Source organism: Dendronephthya gigantea, unplaced genomic scaffold (genome assembly GCF_004324835.1).
Source record: "Dendronephthya gigantea isolate DGI-Jeju-01 unplaced genomic scaffold, DenGig_1.0 000024F, whole genome shotgun sequence".
NCBI classification, from domain to species: domain Eukaryota; kingdom Metazoa; phylum Cnidaria; class Anthozoa; order Malacalcyonacea; family Nephtheidae; genus Dendronephthya; species Dendronephthya gigantea.
The window spans coordinates 1,956,551-1,980,722 of record NW_021163034.1 but is presented as its reverse complement, the minus strand read 5'-3'; the positions used below and the strand labels follow the sequence as shown (position 1 = coordinate 1,980,722).

Here is a 24,172-nt window from a genome sequence, read left to right as displayed (position 1 = left end):
TCTGTGCCGCCCGTACGCGTTACTTATCAAAGGAGTATGCTTGAGTGCTTCTATTTCGTTTCAATTTCAGTGTTATCTGCACATTAAAATAATATTTTATGTTATAACATTAGGGCACGCTTCGCGCTTTGAGCTGCGTCGCAAAAGTTGGAGCTCAGTTTTATTCCTTGTGAATTATCTTTTTTCTGTTATGTTTATAGGCCGGTTCATTATTTTCGTGCAACTAATATGTGATAATTACTCTCTATTAACTTTAATATTTCGTGATAAAGAACATGCATATGCCATATTCAAGTAATAAGATATCTTGATTTGAAGAATAAACTAATTCTAGTAAACTAATTATCCAAATTTATACGAGAAATTTCTAAATGGCTGCATCAGCTTACGAAATGCATTGAACCGCAGTGTTTAATTCCATGCACGTTTACGATAAAGATGACTAGCTGTATGTAAATTTACCCACAAACTGACAATAAAACATCCAAATGGCATTTTCTTTGAAAAACATAACAGAAAATACCATGTGTTTTGCTCAACTTAGTATTAGTTCAACTTTTCTGTTGCCAATTCGTTTTTCGTATTAATTCCCGTAAGATTCATCCCTTCCTGCATGGTTGTGGTAACTTTCACGCTGTGAGAATTCCAACAACGATTCCGGGAACCAATATTGGCACAACAATGGTATACATACCACTCCATTGAATTTTTAGATTTGACGATGTCGGCATTTCCTGAGAATTGAAATTCCATGTTTAAGAACACGAAATAAAGAAGTATAAAGTACCGAGGTATGTAGTAAGTTAGGTAAGTTTGTAAGTAAAGTTTGTGATTTCTATGAAATGGGCGGAATAATAAAAGGCGGAATTGAACCGACTATGCTCTAGAAATGAAGATGAGTAATCAACCGTCTCAACAAAAAAGCTGTAAATTTATTTTTCTTAAATAGCCGGTGATAATAGTCGGTGATTAGTGCGATTTGCTAATCAGAACGCAGCATTGGCAATATTACTGAATTCTTACTGATTACCAGGTAACTTCATTCGGATTTTTTTCGATTTTACTTCATAGTTCTATGGTAACTCTAAGAGACAGAATGAAACCATGTTTTTGAACTAAAAGTTTTTAAAGGGTCTTAATTTCGAGTTGAATCATACACAACTATTTTCAAGCCAGGAGCAGTTGAGAAAAATTAGTCAATTATCCGTCTTCCGGCAGGAATCGAATTGACCTACATCGAGTGAAGTGCCACAAAATCATAATTGATTTACGCTCACCGTGTCTTTGAACACCTTTCCACTACAGCTGTATACCGTAGTAAATATTTTTCACACAACCAAAATCCGGTTGTATAGTACTTGTATAATACGACTATGAGAATGAGGCATTCGGTTAAAGTACAAAAAATCAAATATAAGGTGTAAGAAAGTAAAATTTCTCATCTAATGCATATTTGGAAACTCTTTTGGGCTATGTTTGGAAATTGTTATGTGCATCGTCTGAGGGGTGTGGATTATAACATCATGATGGCTTCTTACCAAGAGTGTTACAGTGGATTTGCGTAACCCTGCAGTAGTGTTTTGCGAGGTTTTGGGAGTACTATCGTTCAATGTTATGAAGTGACTATCCCCAAGACGTTCTGTGGAAATAATTTCATCAGAACAGGCATGGAACTGTGAAAATACCTAAACCTAATACAAACAAAAAGAATTAAGTTAAAAGATAGTGAGATTTTAACTTAAAAATCCGGGACTTGAATTTTCCCCCTTATCGGCATACTCCCACATTTTGGCCTGGCTCTCTCAGTCCATCTTATATATAAAGATCAGTGATATAACAACAAAAATAACTTTTGCGTTCGACGAATGAAAATGTCCACTTTCTTGGGTATACAGATCCTTTATGGAGAAAAGTGTGATACCTTTTTTTTATATCTAGCTTAGTAGGTTTGTGGGCTCGTTTCTGTACCTTGATTCTGTTAATTAATGCCTATTCAAAATACCCACGAAATGTGGGTATTTCAAACGGCCGATCACAAGGCCTTTCCTCTTCTCTCCTCCTCCCAGCCCCAACCTCCCTATAAAGTCACAGAAGGCCCTGGGAACGAGGTTAGCTATGACCGCACTCATCCTTGTCTCAATACGCTGCGTAATAACAGCTTTTTATGTTTTGCTCCATGCCTTCGCAATTAACTAAGTAAGACGGTCCATAACAGTGAGGAACGTATCCCAAATCAATTCGTTCAACATTGCTGGGTATAACCAAGTAGACGGCATACGTCCTTGGCATCCTTTAAATCCCAGTCTAGGTCGCAAACTGTTCCCCCTTTTCTACAAATTAATGAATACCTCGACACGACCAATACCTTGCTCTTTCCTTGGCCGTCTTAATCTGAGTGCAAAGCAAGGCTGTATGTTAAATTCAAACCTATTATAATTTTAGGTATACTTACCCAATACCCCTAAGTGGTTCCCTATAATGGCCGACGCGGACATGAGGCATTTTTTGCCGCCTCAAAGAACAGGCATATTTATTTCAGAATTTTTGAATGTTAATAGCTATCGGTGTTATAGCAAATTGTGATATACATCGATTCATGGTACCGTATCCTTAGATAAACCCAATTTTTCCCACCCTGGACACAAGTACAAAATCGTTGCCCGCTCAGAAAGTCGAAGCATGAATATTTTCGTTAAAACAAAACTTGGATATTTCCCTCGAAGGCATGGATGCATTAATATTAACAGTTAGGGAGGATATTTCCTGATATTCATCGAATTCATCGATCTGATCACAGCTCATATAAATTATACATGATATCGAAACAATCATATTGCGGCCTGTGTATATTCTTAAGTTTTCTTATATAGTTAAGTTTTCTTAAATTGCTATAGTTAACATTCATTTAAAAATTAACCGTTTTATTCGGCCAAATTAAGTTAAAGAAAAGCAATAACACGAGTTCATGTAAATTTTACTGTAAACCTACTGGAAAAATAGCAAGTAAATACTTAATTGACGTTATTATACATCGCAAAGAAAATTGTTCAACCAAATATCAGTTGATCATTTTCGTCCTCTGCATCTGCTGCCAAATCACTTTTTTTTGTTTTAAATCCCGTAAGATTCATCTCTTCCTGGTTGTCGTAAAAAACACGACGACGACAATAGATAATGATCGCCGTGAGAATTCCAACGACAATTCCGGGAACCAATATTGCCACAAATATAATATACCACTCAATTAAGTTTGCAGATTCGTCGGTATCATCAGAGTTCCCTGAAAATTGAAAACCCATGCAAGGATATTAAATTTTGTCAAAATAGCACCTGATCAACTACAGCATTCAAATATTTACACGTGATGTAAATTAGATCATGATCATTGGTCAAAATTCTACATTTTCTATTTGAAAATGGCAAAGTGTTTACCATGTTTATTAGTAAACAATTTACATTATAAACTGGCCAATAGACAATAGTATAAACTCTGTGTATTATATTTTGTAATATTAAATTTAAAACATGACAAAATAAACAGAAGACAGGGTTGTTGAAGCTACAGATTATCTGGTGAAAAAAGCACTGTCACACTGATACATTAATCAGCGAACCCCAATTATCTTAAATAATTTCAATATCAAAACACCCTGGCATATATTGCAATAAAAAGCATGAATTAGAGGCACTGGGAGCGCTCTATATAAACATGTAAATATTTTATTTAATTCACCGAATACCGTTATTTGCGCGCGCAAAAATCAAACATTTGATTTTCCTTTTGAACTGGCGGATTTGTAATACACGAACGGTATGTGGCTTCCGCAAAAACATCTATTGAAAGACTGCATTCGTCGAATCTCTGCAGTTAGTGCCATGCAGCGTTTAAAACTAAACCGAGGATAAAATATATAAACAGCGGAATGAACAGATCGGCCAAAGGTTAACTCTGTAGTTACATACATATTTACCTTCAAATTGCGCACAATATAATCTTCAAAACCCATTTCCACCTACTACTCTTTTAATCCGTCAATTGACTTTTACATCTTTTTGGCTTTTAACGTCCAGCGCAGATAATTCAACAGATTCTAGCGCACAACAGACTCTGCGACTTACCAGTTACGCATCAGGAACCAAAGACTATACAATTCATACATTCGCCGTGCTTCCACTACGCAAATTATTCACTTTACTCTTTTACTCGTGAATTGTGTAAAATTACTAGCAAATGATCATGTTGAGTAATTTTACTCAATACTTGAGTAAAACCGTTAAACTGAAGCATTCATTTTACTCAGACCTTGAGTAAAATGTAATTGCAAATAATCAGTTTACTCAATGTTTGAGTAAATTATCAAGTTTTATCGTAAAATTGAGTTATTTTACTCAATTTGAGTATATTTACTCGTTTTGTTGAGTATATCATCCTAAGTTACTCAAAACAATTTACTCAAACATTCGCGTAAACACTTTACTCAAAATTTTGAGTGGAACGCCCCGATATTCGCGTAAATCTACGCATGAATCGAGTAAAAAAAACGTTTTACTCAACTTTTTGAGTAATTTTACTCAATACTTGAGTAAAACCGTTAAACTGAAGCATTCATTTTACTCAGACATTGAGTAAAATGTAATTGCAAATAATCAGTTTACTCAATGTTTGAGTAAATTATCAAGTTTTATCGTAAAATTGAGTTATTTTACTCAATTTGAGTAGCTATATTTACTCGGTTTGTTGAGTATATCATCCTAAGTTACTCAAAACAATTTACTCAAACATTCGCGTAAACACTTTACTCAAAATTTTGAGTGGAACTCCTCGATATTCGCGTAAATCTACGCATGAATCGAGTAAAAATAACGTTTTACTCAACTTTTTGAGTAATTTTACTCGAATTCAAAAACACTTTTTGCAGTGTAATCTGTACAAGAATTGCATGCAGCCGACGATCATAATGATTCGTTGCACAAAAGTGCAAAATTCTAATAATTTATAACCTTTTATTAAAATACATTAATTTCTTACCTATGGCGCTTTTATGGTCTACATTTGAGCTGTGTTTTAAAACTGTCGTCGTGTGCGTCTTGTGGGGTGTTTGGATTATAGTATCGTGATGACTTTTTCTAAGGGTGTTGGTTGCTGTAGATTTATAGAGCCCAGTTGATGTCTTTGGAATGCTGAAGGTCTTAGATACGGAGTCGTTGTTTTCAAAACGGTCTATGGAAATGCTCTGCTCAGACCAGGAAGATCTGTATATCAAAAATGATGAACTTTCGGAGCCTTGAACTTTATAGGTGTTGCCAGGGTGATGTTTTACAGTCATATTATTTGACACTGTAGGACTGAGATTCAAAACTGTTACGTTACGCGTCTTTTCTGTACTGGCAATATCACTATGGAGATAGATATTCCCAACAATTGTCTTTGAAATAGAGTTATATGAAACCGTGGCATTTGAAGGTTTTATTACAGTATGTTTCTTTTCCATGTGAATGGACTCACTACTGAAACCACCGTCTCCACGATCGTGTGTCGTGGTTGCAACGTATGATCCTAAAGGACTATAATTCAGAGCAGTTGTTGTATCCATCCTGTGTGTACCAGCGACTCCATTTTCGTTAAGGATTGTGGTGTAGCTAGATGAAGGTGTCAATTCGGGTGTAACTGAATCTGCAGAGAGATTATTTAACAATTAGTCGCCGAAGGCGAGGTGATTACAAGCCTATATTCACTGAGCCGAAGGCGAAGTGAATATAGACTTGTAATCACCGAGCCTGAGGCGACTAATTGTTTTAGTATAATTTCAGTATTGAAAAAGTTTTATTTATAAATACAACTGATACACGTGTTTATTTTATGAATATAATTTTGATTTTGAGTATTTTCAGCCATGTTTTTTTTGGGGAAAAGCAATAGTTACTGCTCAAACTGCTCTGAGCAGTAACTATTGCCTCAGAGTTACTGCTGAGGGAGCCAATCAGAATGCTCAAAGGCCATTTTTCAATACTGAAAATATACTAAAATGTTATATTAACTTTTAACTAATTATGATAACTTTGACCGAGGTCTGAATAATTCTTGATATCATGCGAAAGCCGAATCCAATGGTCTTATTACACATTTTAATTCTTCCTCGTTTTATGTAGCAATCGAATCTACTGAACGCTATGATTATATTTGTTTTTGCAATTCTGAATTCTTAATTTCGCGGGCTTTTGCTGCTGCAGTGCTGCGTACTTCCGGTTGGATCGAAGTTCGATCCAAAAAATCAACATCCATCGGTATGACGTCAGAACGGGTAAAATTTTTAAATTTAACCGGATATTGAGATTTATTTGGAGCGTTTCGACCAATCAGAAACGAGAATGCAGTATGAATGAATAATAATAATTATTATTTATTGTCGATTGATTGAAAAATATTTTACTGTAGAAAGCATCAAACTTGCACGTCTCCGAAAACAGCGTCTCTTCGAACATAATAGTGTAAGACTCTTTAATCGATCGGCCTATGATATTGCGACAATTAAAGGAGATTTTTTACCTTTTTTTTTAACCTCCTTATGTTCACAATGTACTCCAGCATCATCAAAATGAGTGCATTCCCCAACTTCGATATGGGGGTGGTAATAACAGCTTGTTATGTTTGGTTCTGTCCCATCGCATTCAACGATAAACATCGGCCCATAACCGCGAGGAACGCGAGAAAGCTCTTTACCAGTGCCCGTATAACCAAGTTGACGGCAAATAACCTTAGCCTCGTCTTTGAACCACCACTGGGGGTCACACACTGTTCCCCATTTTCCATAAAGGAATACTTCGACACGACCAATACCTTGCTCTTTCAATGGCCCTCTTAATCTGAGTGGCAAAGTCATGGCTGTAATAATTTATATAAAGTGAACGTTAGTCTTGAGCTCTTTTCTTGAATGGTAATGTAAAACTCTAACTAATATAAACCCTATGTAAAGCCCTATTATATCGATGGCTTTGCCCATGAGATTGAGGTATATATCATCCCGAACGGGTATGTAATACACTGGCGGTCAAAAAGAACTGCTCAAAACAAGTTAAATTGCTCTCAAATGAACGTAACTGTCCCTCTAACAATATATACGAGTAAATATAGAAATATATACTAGATTACATGCTAAGCTATATGAAATATTAATATTTTGTTGACCCTCCTTTGGCCTTATAATTGATAGCGGCCTTACACCGGCGTGGCATACTTTCTGTTAAGGTAGTAATCTTAACGGTCAAAAGAAATTCATCCTATGGACAGTCTTTACAGCAACGGATAAATCATAGACGCTTTATGATTGAATTCCTTTCTTGCACTATCCCCTTGACATTGTCCCACAGATTTTCAATAAGGTTAAGGTCTTTTGACTGTGCAGGCCAATCCATTTCTGTCACCCCCTCTTCCTGAAACCATTGTTTGACTATGTCTTGGAAGGGTGGCAGGTGCATTACATTATTGAAATATTGTTTGGAATAAGAGAATTATCCAAAATGCCTATGAAGCTTTCTTTTATATTCGCTTCTTTTTATGAATTTGTATCTAAACAGTTCTTTTTGACCGCTAGTGTACAATAAAAGATTGATTGTTACGATTCCTGTTACATACGATAATAGCAACATTTGAGCAGTTTTTTTTGACCGCCAGTGTATATTTCATCAAATTCCCGAAGGAAAGGTTTGAAAATTATATACAATATCAAACAACAAGTTGGACTTTATAATTTCCCTCCATTTTGGGATTGTTAAAAGCTGCGCGAGGCATGCGTTGTATTGTACACGCAAGTTTAGGCTTATATTGGTTATATACGAATTATTGAATATTCGATACGGTATGTTACCTATTGGTCGGTCGGAATAAAAATATTTTCCCGAGGTTTAAAGAAGGACTACTCATTTTATGCCAAAAAAAACACACCAAATCATCAACAGAAACCAACGCTATGTGGATCTATTCAATCGTTGATTTCATAAGTATCACTTAAATGATTTTAAACTTTTATACATATACATACGTGAAAAAACCGTATCTTGTGTTTTTTTCAGAAAGTTTTCAATTCACACATTCAAGCCCTCTGTTTATATTTTTCACAATGTGCCAGCTGTATTTCACAGACAAAACAAACTCTTTACATTTTGACAGCAGATTTAAGAATGAAATGCCAGCACTCTGTGCAACACTCCTCCCTTCCCGATTAACTTGCTTTACTTACAAAGTTGAAAAACAAAACTGCATAGATCATCCAGGGCCGTAACTAGAACGATAATTGGGGGCGGTGGGGGGGTGTATATTCATACATTCAGTTCTGCCCGACGGGTTTCTTTTGTAAGTGCAATAGCTTACAATAGATATCCGTCGGGCAAAACTGAATATATGAATAAACACCCCCCCCCCCCAATTATCGTTCTAGTTACGGCCCTGAGATTATCTGTTATGTGTACTTACGTACAACTGCCACATCAAGTGAATTCTCGTCTTTTCGATCGTGTTCCTGAGCTACGCATTTATATATTCCCGTGTCAGTTTCACCAACATTTTCCAGCACCAATGTTTGTTCTTCTTTCTTCGTCTCCGTAATCTGTGTGTTTTCTTTATACCATGTCACATTAACAGCAGCGGTTCCTCCCTCTCCTCTGCACACGCATGTGAAGTTATCACCCTTATTTAACGTGATAGGACCGAAACAACTGAATATCACAGTCGGTCCCTCTAAGAATTAGAAAAAGATTTAAAATTATAAATTTTGCATTCATTGAAGTTTTTTTTCCCATCCAGACAGAGGTGGCAATTGCTTTGCTGCTGTTACATTAAAAACATTCTGTTAATTTTAATACTGTTTTCAGTTTAATGTAATGGTAACATTTTCGGTTCGCTCGTGTATCCTGATTGCTCGATAAGCGAATTTCTATGAATCTACGGAAACACTGTTCTTTTACATAGAAAAACATCGAATCGGTTTATGACATTAGCTTTTGCAATAAATGCATTGTAAATAATGCAGTTTGATTTAAGGTAGATCATGTCGTAAATGTATAGAATAATTTTTCTACGTCAAATATTTACAGTATATTTCACTGGAAAAGTGAAAACAATATTCTTGCTGTAAATATTTACTGTAAATATATTATTTTTTTATGGTAATATCCGTAGTCTGACCTTAACATATACCTATTATAATTACTTACAGTATAGTTTATTGCATAAAAATATACCTTTTGAAGAACACTGTACTCCTGCGTTGCTATCAAATTCAAAAGAATGATCTTCGAAACCTCCATGAGGACAGTCCAGTATATTACGTTCCTTCCCAGTACAAGCGACATTATCCAACCACGGGTGCTGAGTTTTATCGGGATTATCGACGTCGACACCTAGTAAAGCCCTTTTGGCATCTGGGTAACCCAGTTGACGACATACTACTCTGGCATCTCTCATATCCCATCCACTATCTAAGATAAACCCCCATTTTCCATTGTGGAAAATCTCAATACTTCCTCCAAGACCATTGCGTGCTACGTTTATCCTCACAGTTTCAGTTACCCCTAGAACAGCATACAAAAACCATTAGAATGTATTTAAACGGTTAATTGATCTACACGTCTTAGCCTTTTGTAAACTACAGTCAATTTATTGGCACGGCATGGCTACAATGGGTACGGTAACAATTTCATTTTAGCCCGGCCATTGTAATCGTATAGCCTGAACAGCGATTTATTGGCACGGCACCGCGGCTAAAATGGGTACCCGTGCCCATTTCATCCGTGCCCGGCATTTGTTTTGGTAGCGCGAACACTAATAAAATTTTTCATACAGCTACCCACTGTAGCGCTGCCGTGCCAATAAATTGACTGAAATGAAATGCTTTAGTTTGAATCCAGTCGTTGTAGAATTCCAGTATTATATCCTGGCAGCGTATTCGAGTTAAGACATGCGTGCTAGTGTTTCAACACTGTAAACCATATTAATTGCACTCTGTTTTGGTTTTATTGATCTAAATTATAACAAAATAAAGTTCTCATTCCTTTACACAACCCAAGATGGTTGGGAAAAAGGGCAAAGTGATGGTGCACAAGGACAAATAGTTGCATTAAGTATTGAAGGATTCTTTCCTCGTAAGCTCGCAGAAAAAGTGAGAATTTCAAAAGGTGGTATGCAACTAATCTTGGAGAAATTCGAAGAAACTAAATCCTACTCAAGCTGCTTCGGTCATGCTGGATTTGGCAATATTGAAAGATATAATAGGATCCTAATTAAAGAAAAGTATCATCCAATTCTTCAAGGACATGGAATTTCATCTGGCACAAAGATGATCGCGCGTCTAACTAGATGATATAATCACCCTAAACACATGTACATCTCCTATGTGCCAGAAATAATTTAGAAGCACACTCGTTCTGGTGATCTCGTTGTCATGGCTTTCCACCTCAAATTCCAGATCTAAAACTTATGGAGCACTTGTAGGTCCGTTTTAAACGGAAAAGGGCGAGGCACAGACCCACCAGCCAGGATGACTTGAGGCAAGTGGTCGACGAATGCTGGCAAGGTATTGAACGTGCGACATTAAAAAACCTTTGGAATCTATGCCAGCAAGAATAAAGGCCGTTTCAAAAGCAAAAAAAGAGGGGTACTAAGCATTGACAAGTAATGCATGCTTGCACATTAACATACGTTAAATGAATGCATAACATCCCATAGTTGTTGTGCAGCATGTATTTTTCAGTTCACTTATTTACTTTTTTCTAGTTCACATTTCGGTAAGGTTTTCTGTAGAAAATTAATATATGCTGCTAAAACAATGAAATACAGTCACTGGACTCAAACTTTTGCCTCCTACTGTACATAACATAGTAGCTAAAGCAAAACTCGTACCATAAAATGCTCCATAGAACACATAAATTGCACTTGGCTGTTCTTATTTTTTGTTAATTTTTTATGCCCCAGATATACATGCAGTCATTAGCCAGACAGGCGCAGAAATTATTAAATTGTGCTCTAATACAATTCTAAGAGCACGTGCGAAATTTCTCGACTAACGGAACTACTTTTGTCCTTATATCATTAGCTAAGATAAAAGGCACTTTTTTGTTATGATTTATTTAATTCAGTACGTTTATACCTGTTTTTCTGCATGCTACTCCAGCATCTTCGCATTTGTCGCGATGTAATCTGTAACTACAGCTTGCTACGTTTTGATGTTCCGTTTCACAAAAGACCTTATAAACCGGCACAGGCGGATCGTAACCTTTGGGAACGTTCCAAAAATTAAGTTTATCAGAAACACCAAGATAACCAAGTTGACGGCAAAAAACCACAGTAAAGTCGTTATCATCATATAAATCACAAACTCTTCCCCATCTTCCATCAAGGAACACTTCAACGCGACCGGTACCATTTTCACTCCAAGGCCCCTTTAATCTGACAGGAAGCGCGGCTATTAAAATAATTTATGAAAATATCGTGAAAAAAGAAGAGTTTACCCACCACAATGGGTAAACAACGATAATTTTAGCATGAGAAAAATTAAGGCATGTAAGAAGGGAAAATGAGAAGAACTTAATTAGACCCCAGTATGGTGGATTTCCTCTATTCATATCTGCTAAATTAATTTCATTTCATTTTCAACGATGCTTCCAACATTGTTTCCATGCAGGGTATTTGCTCTGGCCACTCATGAGAAGAGCGGGAATACCTTAACTGGAGACGAGGTTGCGATCACTGTAAATTATCGTCGTTTTCTTATATTTTAATTATTATTTCCATCAGTTATTCTGTGAGAAAATAATTTATTTTAAAAATCAATGGCTTTGCCCGCCTGACGATTTAGTCGCCCACTGCAAATTTCAAGTTGTTGTGATTATTCATTGCTTTAGAAATTAATTGTCAATGCCCACCTTGAGAACTAAAAAAACGGAATACCATACGTAAGCAATACAAAAAGGTATTTTCCGAATTATCAGTGCTGATTCTCTTCAGTACTTGTACTGATTCTTGTTCGCTTTTTTCTGTTGCACTACGAATTTAGTATTGCTAATTGAAGCTGGAAAGCCTACATCACACGATTGAGTTTTAAATATTATAGTAAAATTCATATATACTTACGATGAACCTTCAGGCTGATCGATTTGCGTTCTGTAAGATTGTGCCTTTGGACTACACAGCTATATATTCCATTGTCTTGTTCAACAACATTTCGTAACACCAATGTTTGTCTTTCACCAATCTCGGTTTCCATCCGCATATTTTCTTTATACCACGACGCGTTGGCTGCTGGGATTCCCCCATTTTTACAAACACATGTCAAATTATCACCTTCGTCTGCTATGACAGCGCTGGAGCAGTTGATTACCGCAGTAATTCTCTCTAAATAATAATCGAAAGCAAAATTTGAGATAGAAACACCAGAAAATTAAACGATTCCATGGTAGAGGGTTAAAACCCGTATACATGGTTTATCCTAGATTAATTCATCTACACTCTTTTTTACGATTTTTTTTACGATTTCACACATTCAAGCTGTTCCTTATTTTATGTTGTCGTTCTCTCTTTCTATTTTTCAAAGCTGGCCATGCAGTTGTATTTCACATGCACAGCGAGCTGGCTACGTTTTCGCGGCGTGCTGGATGAGAAATGCTAGCATGTTGCGAAACGCTTCCAGCCAATCAATTAAATTTTGTTACAAACACAAACTTAAAAAACTAAGCGCAGAATCATAAAATATCCGTTACGAATGTCCTTACGGGAAAGTACCACATCAATTGATTTTTCGTCTTTTCGATCGTGGTCCTCAGCTACGCATTTATATATTCCCATGTCAGTTTCACCAACATTTTCCAGCACCAATGTTTGTTCTTCTTTCTTCGTGTCCGTAATCTGTGTGTTTTCTTTATACCATGTCACATTAACAGCAGCGGTTCCTCCTTCACCTCTACACACGCATGCGAAATTATCACCCTTACTTGGCTTAACAGGAGTGAAACAACTTAATATCACAATCAGTCCCTCTAAAAATTAGAAATAGATAAAGTTATAAGCTTTAGTAATTTATTTTCCATACATATTGCAGGCAGGTGGTAGTTGCTTTGCGTCTTTTAAAAATTGAAAGAGTAATTGAATTGAAATTATTTAACGTAACGCGCGTTCTGATTGGTCAAGAGGACTTTAAACATTTAACGTAACGCGCGTTCTGATTGGTCAAGAGGACTTTCCATAATTGTATAAAAACATGGAAATATATTTTCCATATTATTTCTTTTATAAACAGTACTTGCACAGTTGTATAACTGGTGGTTTATCAAGCGCATGTTATATTGTAAATCCACGCGTGAAAGTATTTTCACTAGAATAATATTTACAGCAGATATTAAGGTGAGAAAAACATTATAAGGATACTGTTTTTTTTAACAGTAAGTGTCTTTTGTTTCACCTTAAGAGATAGCTAATGTAAATATTTACAGTAGTAAGATTTCGGTGAACCTTACTGTATATATTTACAGTTTAGTTTAGTTTAGTTTAGTTTAGTTTAGTTTAGTTTAGTTTAGTTTAGTTTAGTTTAGTTTAGTTTAGTTTAGTTTAGTTTAGTTTAGTTTAGTTTAGTTTAGTTTAGTTTAGTTTAGTTTAGTTTAGTTTAGTTTAGTTTAGTTTAGTTTAGTTTAGTTTAGTTTAGTTTAGTTTAGTTTACTGTAAAAATATACCTTTTGAAGAGCACTGCACTCCTGCGTTGTGGTGTTCCTCGTAAGTATAACTTCCGAGACCTCCATGAGAACAATCAAATATATTACGTTCCTCCCCAGTACAAGCGACTTCATTTAACCACGGTCGAGAGGTTCTGTCGAAATGATCACGATCGGTTCCGATCAAAATCCTTCTAGCATCAGGAAAACCGAGTTGACGACATACAACCCTACCATCTCTCATATCCCATCCATAATCTAAGATATATCCCCATCGTCCATCGTGGAAGATTTCAATACTACCAGTACCATTTTCCGCGTTTTTCCCATGTAACCTTACTCGTTCAGTTACCGCTAAAACGATGTGAAAATACTATCAGAATTGTATTTAAAATATATTATAGTCTTGTGTCACTATATTATTTCATTTCTATATTCATACATAAAACCGTACTCAAAAGTGATTTTCGAAATGGGGACGTGGCTCTTCGAAAGATTGCCAGTTACCATGTCTAGCTGCATCTATGAGAAAAGCTGTATAACCACGTTGTTTTATCTTATTCAAAATGGTCTATGTTCTGTTTTCCTTGAGAAGTAAAAAAAATAATAGTTTGTTGCATAATACTGCGCAGACGGAAATAAACGGTCTTTATAGATACTGGAGGCACTTTGCTGTATAGTAATTTATTTAATTTAGCATACGTTTATACCTGTTCTTCTACATTCTACTCCAGCATCTTTGCACCTGTCGTCGCCTTTTTTTCCGTGAAAACAGTTTTCTACACTTCGATCTCTTTTATTACATGAAAGTTCGTAAACCGGCCCAGGAGGATCATAACCTTTGAGAAACGTCGTATAATTAAGTTGCTCAACAGCATCCAGATAACCAAGTTCACGGCATACAACCCTAGCATCGATGAAATCCCAATCTTTATCACAAACTCTTCCCCACCCTCCATTAAGGAACACTTCTACACGACCAATTCCATTTTCACTTGAAGGCCCCTTTAATCTGACAGGCGGGGTGGCTGTTAAAATATTTCATGAAAAACATTGTGAAAGTAAGAGCAAAGTTATTAAAATATACATGGTTTGGAGACTAGATGGAAGTACAAGAGAATTCATTATCTATGTTATTATCCAGGTTTATGCAAGAAATGGTTCCTTATCCGTCACATGTCTATTGTATTTTTGCCCAACTATAGGCTTGGCTTAGCTCCTCAACCGTGACTTGAAAAACATGTTAATTCAGACCTTACTATTGGTTTATTTGTTCAAAACACAATAGACACGTGACGAATAAGGAACATTTTTTGCATAAATGTTCCTCGACATAGTTAATGAGTTCTATTGTACTTTTATGTAGTCTCTAAACCATGTATATTCTATTAACTGTGCAAAGAGGTAGCTAATATCTTTTTGATAACGACCTGGGGTCGGTTATTTAAAAGACTAGTTTACTTTTTTAACTGTAGTTAAGGACAGAATTGGCCAATCACAGTCGTGTATTTCTGAATTAATTATAGAATTTAACCATGCAAAGTGTAGTTATAAGAGTTTTATACACTGAGCTATAGTATAACTGGCCCCAGATGGCTTTCTAAGTAACAAATTTTACTAATCCATCGTAATTATCGCTACTCTGATTTTAATAAATGGAACTAATCACCACACAAAAATTAACTTTCACGATCCAATTAACGTTTCGAGGAACGATTCAAAAGTCATTACCATGCACTGATGATCGTTATGGACAAAGGCGTTGTTTGGAAGCCTGGCATATTAATGCGAGTCTTTGTGCCCTAAATAGGGATGACGGAAGCTATTTGCCAAAAGAATATTTACATCTGATTGATAGATTTTGAAAGTATATAATGAACTGAGTTTCAACATCAGATCACCCATGATAAAGACACTACACCGGAGTCTCGAAACGTTGGGTCGTGAAAGTTAATCTTTGTGTGGTGATAACTTTCATTTATTAAAATCAGAGTATCGATTATTACGATGGGTTATATACCTGGTTGCCGTGAACTCATTAAATTTTATTAAATTGTAACAACGTTTCGGAGTTTACTCCACTATCAGCTTACATTTACGCATTTAAATTTAATAGAATTTGTAATTAAGAAAGCTTCTGGTAGTTATTAAAAATATATTATTTACGAAACTTCACTTCTGGTGAAAAGGAGCTCTGTTATTGGCTGAGAAGAATTTTCAGCGAGTAGAATTTTCAGCGGGCCATTATTTTCCCGTAGTGGACCGGCACTCTCCCGTAATGGACCGACGATACATTACGAGATGAAAAACAAAGAAATTCTGAAGGAAAAAGGCACAAGTAAATGCTCAAGAGAAAATTTCATTAATTTTGAAATTAATATGACGTCTCTAGACAGTTTAGGTAAACTAAATAATTCAATATTTTGTTTTTGTTTTTATCAAATGCGTACCAGGCTACTAATACGAATTTATGCATTTCTTGTTTGTTTAAAGTGCAAATACATGCATTATGCCATATAATAAACTTTTTATTAACCTCGCTTGCTCGGTCTTTACCGAGAAATATTGGACCTCGATCTTTTTGTACAAATTAACCTCGCTCTACGAGCTCAGTCTGTACAAAAAGACCTCGCGTTTGGTTATTAAGAAGTTATTTTACATTTAAACGAAGAACACATCGAAGAAGAGAATAAAAATAATTTTACTCACCACGATGGGCAAAAAAATAATTTTAGCATGGAAAAAAGAAGCAAGTAGGAACAGGAAACGACTAGTAAATTGGTTTCTCAAAATAAACAGACAGGGTTTCCAGTCAGACTAGGAATATACCAATATTCAGTTCCACTTTTAATACTCATAATACAACCTATTAATTAAATCAACGATACTTAAATATTTTTTTTATTATACTTACGACGAATCGTTAGTTTAATTGATTTGCGTTCTGTAAGATTGTGGCTTTCGACTACACAGCTGTATGTTCCATTGGCATTTCTAGCAACATTTCTTAGCAGCAATATTTTTCTTTCTTTTTTTATCTCGGTAATCCGTGTGTTTTCTTTATACCACGACACGCTGGTTGCTGGGACTCCTCCTGCACCTATACCTCTACATGCACATGTGAAATCGTCACCTTCTTTCACATGGGTAGGAGTGTAGCAAAAGATTAACACAGTTATTCCCGCTAAAAATATAACCAAAACAAGGTTTCAACCAGACGTTAACAAGACAGAAGGAATTTATGGTGGTACGAGTAAAATTGTGCAAACCTATATATCTTTTCGGCAGGTATAATTACAAGTCTATATCTCATAAATGAATTTAAATTCTTTACGTCATGGGATAGTGTTTTCCCCCTTTTTTGGTATGTATGTCTCAGTCAGTCTCAAAGGGGCTGTATGCATGCATAGCTTGCCCTCCTTTGGTCTCTCTAGTAATCCTACTACCCGATCATGTTGCTCGCCAGAAATATATATGTTGTCAAGTGAAAATAATTATTTTTACATTAAAAAATTACATTGTTCTCTAAAATTTATGAATATAATTATGCAAAACGTTTTCTTTCCTGCTGAAAAGTCCCATTACCGTTACTGTCGTGCAAAATAACTCAACGAGAAATAGATGGAGCTAGCGTGACAGAATATTTTAAGCCATTTTATAGCTATATCGTGTTGATAAAGTTCCGCCATTTTCTATCTTTTGGGCGTGTCTGGTGTTTGTAGCTATGGTAACTTTCACATTCATACAACTCGCCTAGCTAGTAAAATGGATTCAATATAGGTCTTAGTTTTATCCAAGGTAAAAGATTAGTTTGATTAGTGGACCTTCTTAATATTAATAAATTTATTTTTTTAAGAATTAATTTGACTAGTGGAACCTTATAATAATAAATTTACCTGTCAAAGAACATTGTACTCCCACGTCTCGATAGTGCAAGCAAGAATTTTTTCCCCATCCTGGATGAGAGCATTCTGAAATATATCTTTCATCTCCGGTACAAGCGACGCGACTTAACCATATAGGTACACTACCCAATCCAAATGGAACTTGGTGGTGATGTCTTGCATGTGTAGACCTAATGGCATATGGGTAACCAAGCTGACGACATGCAACAGTACTATCTTTCATATCCCATTCAAGATAACAGATTGTCCCCCAGGCTCCGTTGTAAAATACCTCGACACGACCGATGCCTTTTGCACTGGATGGCCCTCTTAATCTGAGAGGTGCTTTTATTCCTGTGGAATTAGTAATATTATTTATAAAATAACATGTATATAACGCGTGTTCTGATTGGTTGAAGCCCGTGTTTACATCAGGCCATCCAAACACGGAAATTTCGCGGGAATTTAAAAACAATTTTTTTATGGTTTGTTATTTTATAAAACAATTACCTAATGGTTTCCGAGTTTGGATGATCTGATCCAAACACTTGGGAATGTTGCTCGAGTTAAGAAAAGCTCGCAAAACACTCGCCTTCGGCTCGTGTTTCGCGCGCTTTTCTTAACTCTCGCAACATTCCCGCGTGTTTGGATCAGGCCATCCAAACACGGAAACCATTAAGTAATTGTATAATACTACGTTTACACGATGCCGGCATAATTTGAAAACGGTGCAAAAACTGCAGCGATTCGAAAATGTTCCGCTTAGGGCTGCCGGTGCAACGTTATAATTGTTTGTCATGTGGCCAATATTACAATCCAATAAGATTTTATATTCAATAAGATATTTTACATTACTGCCAGAAAACATGACACCGAAGTAGGACACCCTAGTCAGAGTAATTTTACATGGAGTGGATTAATTACTAATAAGTCATTTAGTCACTATCTTACCAATCTTCCAGGACAGGAAAGTTTTCCCGCTTTGCTGTATACACAGCTAGCTATGTTGTTAAAATTATATTAATGAAAAGAGCTGTGCACAGGCATCCAAATTGGATAAAATCCATTTCGCTATTTAATCCGTCGTAAAAGTTAACGACACAAGCGTTTGCACGGTACTGGTTAGTGTTCCGTTTTCGTACTTCGCCGATAAGTACTATATACGTTTTCATTTTGTGCCGCTCCCGTTTCAATTTTTGCCGGTATCGTGTAAACGCAAGACCGAGACGGCATAATGTAATAGCGGCATAATGTAATACCTGCTTAATGTAATACCGTTTCAAATGAAAAGGGCATCGTGAAAACGGGGTCTTCGTGATAAGTTGGGCACTCAGCCATACACACCTCAAAATGTTCCGACTTGAGTCAGGGTTTTTTTTAACGTGCAGTTCTACACAAAATGTGCAGTTCTAAACCAATTTGTGCATTTCTAAAAAAAAAATTGTGCAGTTGAAAAAACTGACTCGCGAACTTTCAGATCTAAGATATAAATTTAATAAATGGAAACTTTTATATTTCAGTTCTTATTGACTTCCTAGTAAATTTTAACAACAACTAAAATGTTTTCTTCTTTTTTTTTGCTGGTTCTTTTTCTTCACAATCCGCCAAATTCTCTTTCAGTTGAAGCTTCGGAAAATATTCCCTTGAAATATTGCTGTTGTTTTCCTTTTGGACGATCTCGGGTGCGACGTGCTCTTTCATTCATCCAATTCATCACAGCTGGTTTAGGATCCCATTGATCCAACGGTGGCATGTTATAATGCACATACAAATTGAGATTTTCGGTTTCAGGAAGCATTCGAGAACGACCAGACGACTTCAGTGCCACACTGCAGCTGATCAGGCGTTCTACATCTGCGCTATGTGGCTTAGCTGCAAGGATCCTTGCAAATGCAACTTTCAAGTTAGGCAGCTCGTCGGATTGGACAAACCTTTGGAATCGTTCTCTTAATGATAGTTTTCTAAAATCTTCTATATCTTCCATACTAAGAACATCATCAAATTCCATACCAAGTTCCATTAAGTCTAGGTCTTGAAAGAATTGCTTGTGAACCTCCATACACACCTCAAAATGTTCCGACTTGAGTCAGGGTTTTTTTTAACGTGCAGTTCTACACAAAATGTGCAGTTCTAAACCAATTTGTGCATTTCTAAAAAAAAAATTGTGCAGTTGAAAAAACTGACTCGCGAACTTTCAGATCTAAGATATAAATTTAATAAATGGAAACTTTTATATTTCAGTTCTTATTGACTTCCTAGTAAATTTTAACAACAACTAAAATGTTTTCTTCTTTTTTTTTGCTGGTTCTTCTTCTTCACAATCCGCCAAATTCTCTTCAGTTTTCGAAGCTTCGGAAAATATTCCCTTGAAATATTGCTGTTGTTTTCCTTTTGGACGATCTCGGGTGCGACGTGCTCTTTCATTCATCCAATTCATCACAGCTGGTTTAGGATCCCATTGATCCAACGGTGGCATGTTATAATGCACATACAAATTGAGATTTTCGGTTTCAGGAAGCATTCGAGAACGACCAGACGACTTCAGTGCCACACTGCAGCTGATCAGGCGTTCTACATCTGCGCTATGTGGCTTAGCTGCAAGGATCCTTGCAAATGCAACTTTCAAGTTAGGCAGCTCGTCGGATTGGACAAACCTTTGGAATCGTTCTCTTAATGATAGTTTTCTAAAATCTTCTATATCTTCCATACTAAGAACATCATCAAATTCCATACCAAGTTCCATTAAGTCTAGGTCTTGAAAGAATTGCTTGTGAACCTCCTTCAAATCTGCTGACTGCTGCAAATTTACAAATGGCTTGAGTAGATCAATATCATCGTCTTGGTTCAAAAACCTTTGGGTCAAAAATTCTTTCAGAGACTCAATGATCTCATTCTTAATTGCATCAATGTCCCTTGTGTCAGTGACGTAAAGATGGTGAATTTGTCGACGATGCCTTGCATTTCCACAGTCTAATTCAACTTCTTTTAAAGACACGGTTCCATCTTCTTCCTCCGATACTTGCTCGTTTAGTGCTTCAACCCATCCACCGAGGAGAGCCGTTTCTTTTAATCCTAACACCTTTGCTTTCACCTTCGATGTGTATCTGTCCATGTCAAGTAGTGTTGTTGAGTCCGACTGTAGCTGTTGCTGGTATCGTGAAAATACAGCAAGCAAATCTGCAATGAAGGTCAGCAGGTCAAGATTGGATTTCTTTGTTAAAAAGACAAGAAACCTCCAGCTTCTTTCTCATTACTTTTTTTGAAATAGGCAACAAGAGCACGCCAAGATCTTAAGACCACTTCAATTAACGACGATGTGAATTCTGTCCAACGCACTTCGAAGACGCGAGGTAATGATAACACGCAACAGCGCTCAGCATTTGCAGCATCAGTAAGTTCTCGTGTCCGGATGCCAGATGCATGGAAAAATGTGGATATGCTTGAAAGCTGCTGAATTAAATGATTTACTTCCTGAATTGAGTTTGTGACAGATTTCCATGCCAGCTGCGAACGGTGAGCAGCGCACCAAATTTTAATCATTGGTGTTGGTACTTCATCGTCTAACGGATGGTTTAAATCCCGATCAATCAAAGCCCAAAGACCATTTTTTTCTCCAGTATTTACTGATGCGCCGTCAGTGACAAAAGAAGAAGCACGCTGAAACACTTTCTTGCTTTGATTAAGCAAAACATCTTCTTCATCTTCGGTATCTTCGCCAAGGGTTGCTGAACATGCTGAAAGAATAGCTTTATGAACTCCAACTGCTCCTCTTTCTTTGGGCTCTTCTGCGCCGAGAAAGATATTGTCTTCTTTTCCGTCTCTATATATAACTTTAGCCATTAAATATATCTTATCTATCTGCGTTCTATCAACCGATCCGTCACATCTTAAGGAGATGGCTAACGAATTTGACATCTTGGAAGCAAGTGAATTTCTATCTGACTTTACAATACATTTGAGGAATTCTCTGTGTGCATTTGGTGAAAGGTATTGGAGATCATTAGGCATGTCGTTTATACTCCAATCATCAAAAGAAAACGCATTGGCTATCCGACTTACAACCACACGTGAAGGAAACGAATTGGCAGACAAAGTAAGTCTCTTAGCACCATGGTAAACGTGAAAAAATAGGCTACCAATTTTCGCAGCCAATTGTGCATCTGCAGTCGATAATGCCCTTCCAATTGGTGTCAGTGACGTAATGTGAACCTTTTCTGGTCCTTTTAAAGAAAACAATCTCTTTGTCTTTTTTGCTTCACGATGAATCTCAGTGTTCAGGTGGTCGGAAACAATGCTTTTACGGTATATAGTCCCCGGTTCTTGAGCAATCGCTGGAACTTTAGCTCTCCTGCTGAAAATCCTGACCACATTGGGGTTGGAAAAGCATGTCTCACAACGTACATAGTGGCGACCATTCTTGTGAAAGTGTTTCACATCATCCTCTTTCTCTGATATTTTTGCAGTTCCACTTGGTCCTTGATCCTCAACTTCCTTATTCATTTCATTATAATTTTAAAAATGTTATATATATATACAAATTCGCATCTGATTTAATATCGAAAAAAATATTACAAAAGGCGCGAACATTGGGAATCCCATCTAATCCAATCTAGCAATGGCCAACTGTATACATAGATCCCATTTATACCCTATAATATCCCATCGTTTCCCTCTAAAAACAAATATGGCGGTCGTATTGCGAGTGGTATTTGCAATTCAAATAAGAGAAACAGTCAAACAGCGGTGCTCACTGGAGTTCGAAAATACCGGTATAATTTAAATTTCTAGTTTCCTACATGATTTTTTTCTATATAACTTTCAAGGAATTAATTATAACAAATCTACAAATTTAACTGCAAGTTGTATTGAACTTTAACTGTTTGGTATGCTACTACAAAGACAAAATGTGCAGTTCTAAATTTTTCTTAAAAAAAACCCTGACTTGAGTGCGTGAAATGTATCTAGTTGTACCTTTAGACCTTTTCTCATTAATTATTGCAAATAAACACTCGCAGCTGGCAACTGCTACTTGGAATTGTTAATAGGGAGCTTGGCTATCACCACGAGTGCGATAAAAACTCGTCACGTGCAAAATTCGTCATTTTATGCGCTACCCCTCGGCTCTGTTTTCTTACGCCATCTGGCGAAACTCGTAGTCGATGAAATTATTGCATAATCCTGAAGTTTTCAGCGATGGCGTATGCTAGCAATGCACGAGAATAACAAATCCCGTAGTTGTATAGCTATGTTCGTGGTCATGCTACTAAAGCTCTAATTCTTCATGTACTCTAATAGAAAAACAATAAACAAAACCACTACTCAATTCTCTTGGCCCTAATCTAATAATAATTAGTCATAAAAAATAGAATAAGTCGACTTTTAATAAATTAATTGAATTGTTTGATTAGATGATATTAGCAGTCAAGTTAAACCCCGATTAAACGGGTTATACGCATGCGTGTCAGGGTTTAGGAACTGAATTGAATTATGTGATTAAATGATATCAGCAGTCAAGATAACTCCAGATTAAACTGGTTATACGCATGCGTGTCAGGGTGTAGTAATTAGTCATCTACGGAACTGTTTCTCAAACTGCTATTATCAGAGTTTTGTGTGGGCATATGGACTTCGGTTCGGGAATGTGGCGTGGGGATCCAAATTAGAGCCTTGTGCGACCCACATGTAATTTGTAGCGTTTTCGACACACCGCTAAATATGCTGTTTGTCAGTTTTTAATATGATCATTTTAAATGTCGGGTTAAATTTCTAAGCAAACAAGGATTCTCACTGTCTGATATCGCTTCAACTCTTATAACAATGCGATGATAATCGTTGAGATGAAATGATTTCTTTGAATGTAAGAAAAAGTGCCTCGTTTTGAACCCCTATACCCACGTCGATGAAGATGTTTACCACGCAGATACAATTTTGTACTTCTTGACAAATTGCCGGGGACGAATCTTGTTTCATATTCTCATTATATATTGTATGTATAGATGTCGAAAACAAATCTCTTTTGCATAATTGTGGAATATCTTAATTATAGACATAAACATCTTACCTTTACATCGCTCTGGGACAAAGTACACCGCGCATAATACGCCTGTGATAAAGACGAAGAATTGCATCATTCAATCAACGAATTCGACTCTAACATGGCGTGTGTTGATGATATTTTACTGCTTAATATTTGCAGACATGCAGATTACGATATCTTCGACAAAAATATTGATCACCCGTGCAACCGCTCATTGTTTACCTCAGCGGGGTCTGCGAGGCTTGAGACCGCATTGATATATGCTTTACCCCATAGGATTAAACTTTTATAGCGATCATTACACTCTAATACAAGTAATTATAATAAACACCGCGTCCCTCAGTGCGGATGCCCTTCAAGTATATATAGTGTCACACATAAACTGAAATTTGTAAGTTCGTATATCAAAAGCAAAGAAATGTTATCACAGACTGATACGAAACAAAGCAGAAAGGTCGTGTCCACGAACCGCGATCAAAAGACTGCTTCTTTCTGGTTCGTTTCATTTTTCGGCGATACATAAACCTTATGTTATCTTACACAATCTTAAAGCTTA

The 24,172-nt window shown here is 36.5% G+C and overlaps 1 protein-coding gene across 1 annotated transcript; it reads right to left on the bottom strand.

The window, feature by feature from the left end:
- Positions 1 to 2,995: 2,995 nt before the first annotated feature.
- Positions 2,996 to 23,744, bottom strand: LOC114522798 (deleted in malignant brain tumors 1 protein-like). The gene is made up of 13 exons (XM_028543546.1): positions 23,641 to 23,744; positions 17,592 to 17,933; positions 16,610 to 16,879; positions 14,406 to 14,723; positions 13,717 to 14,049; positions 12,763 to 13,026; positions 12,125 to 12,385; positions 11,142 to 11,456; positions 9,238 to 9,567; positions 8,471 to 8,734; positions 6,548 to 6,883; positions 5,030 to 5,674; positions 2,996 to 3,280 (listed from the first exon to the last, which is right to left on the bottom strand). Exons 1-13 carry the CDS (start codon positions 23,708 to 23,710, stop codon positions 3,048 to 3,050), a joined length of 3,981 nt encoding a protein of 1,326 aa, XP_028399347.1. The 5' UTR covers positions 23,711 to 23,744; the 3' UTR covers positions 2,996 to 3,047.
- Between the last annotated feature and the right edge of the window lie 428 nt (positions 23,745 to 24,172).

Coding starts and splice junctions, on each gene's coding strand:
- LOC114522798 (XM_028543546.1), bottom strand. CDS start 23,710: ATGATGCAATTCTTCGTCTTTATCACAGGCGTATTATGCGCGGTGTAC. Junction 17,934..23,640: donor TGTCCCAGAGCGATGTAAAG/GTAAGATGTTTA, acceptor CTAATTCCACAG/GAATAAAAGCACCTCTCAGA. Junction 12,386..12,762: donor AATTGATGTGGTACTTTCCC/GTAAGGACATTC, acceptor ATTATTATTTAG/AGAGAATTACTGCGGTAATC.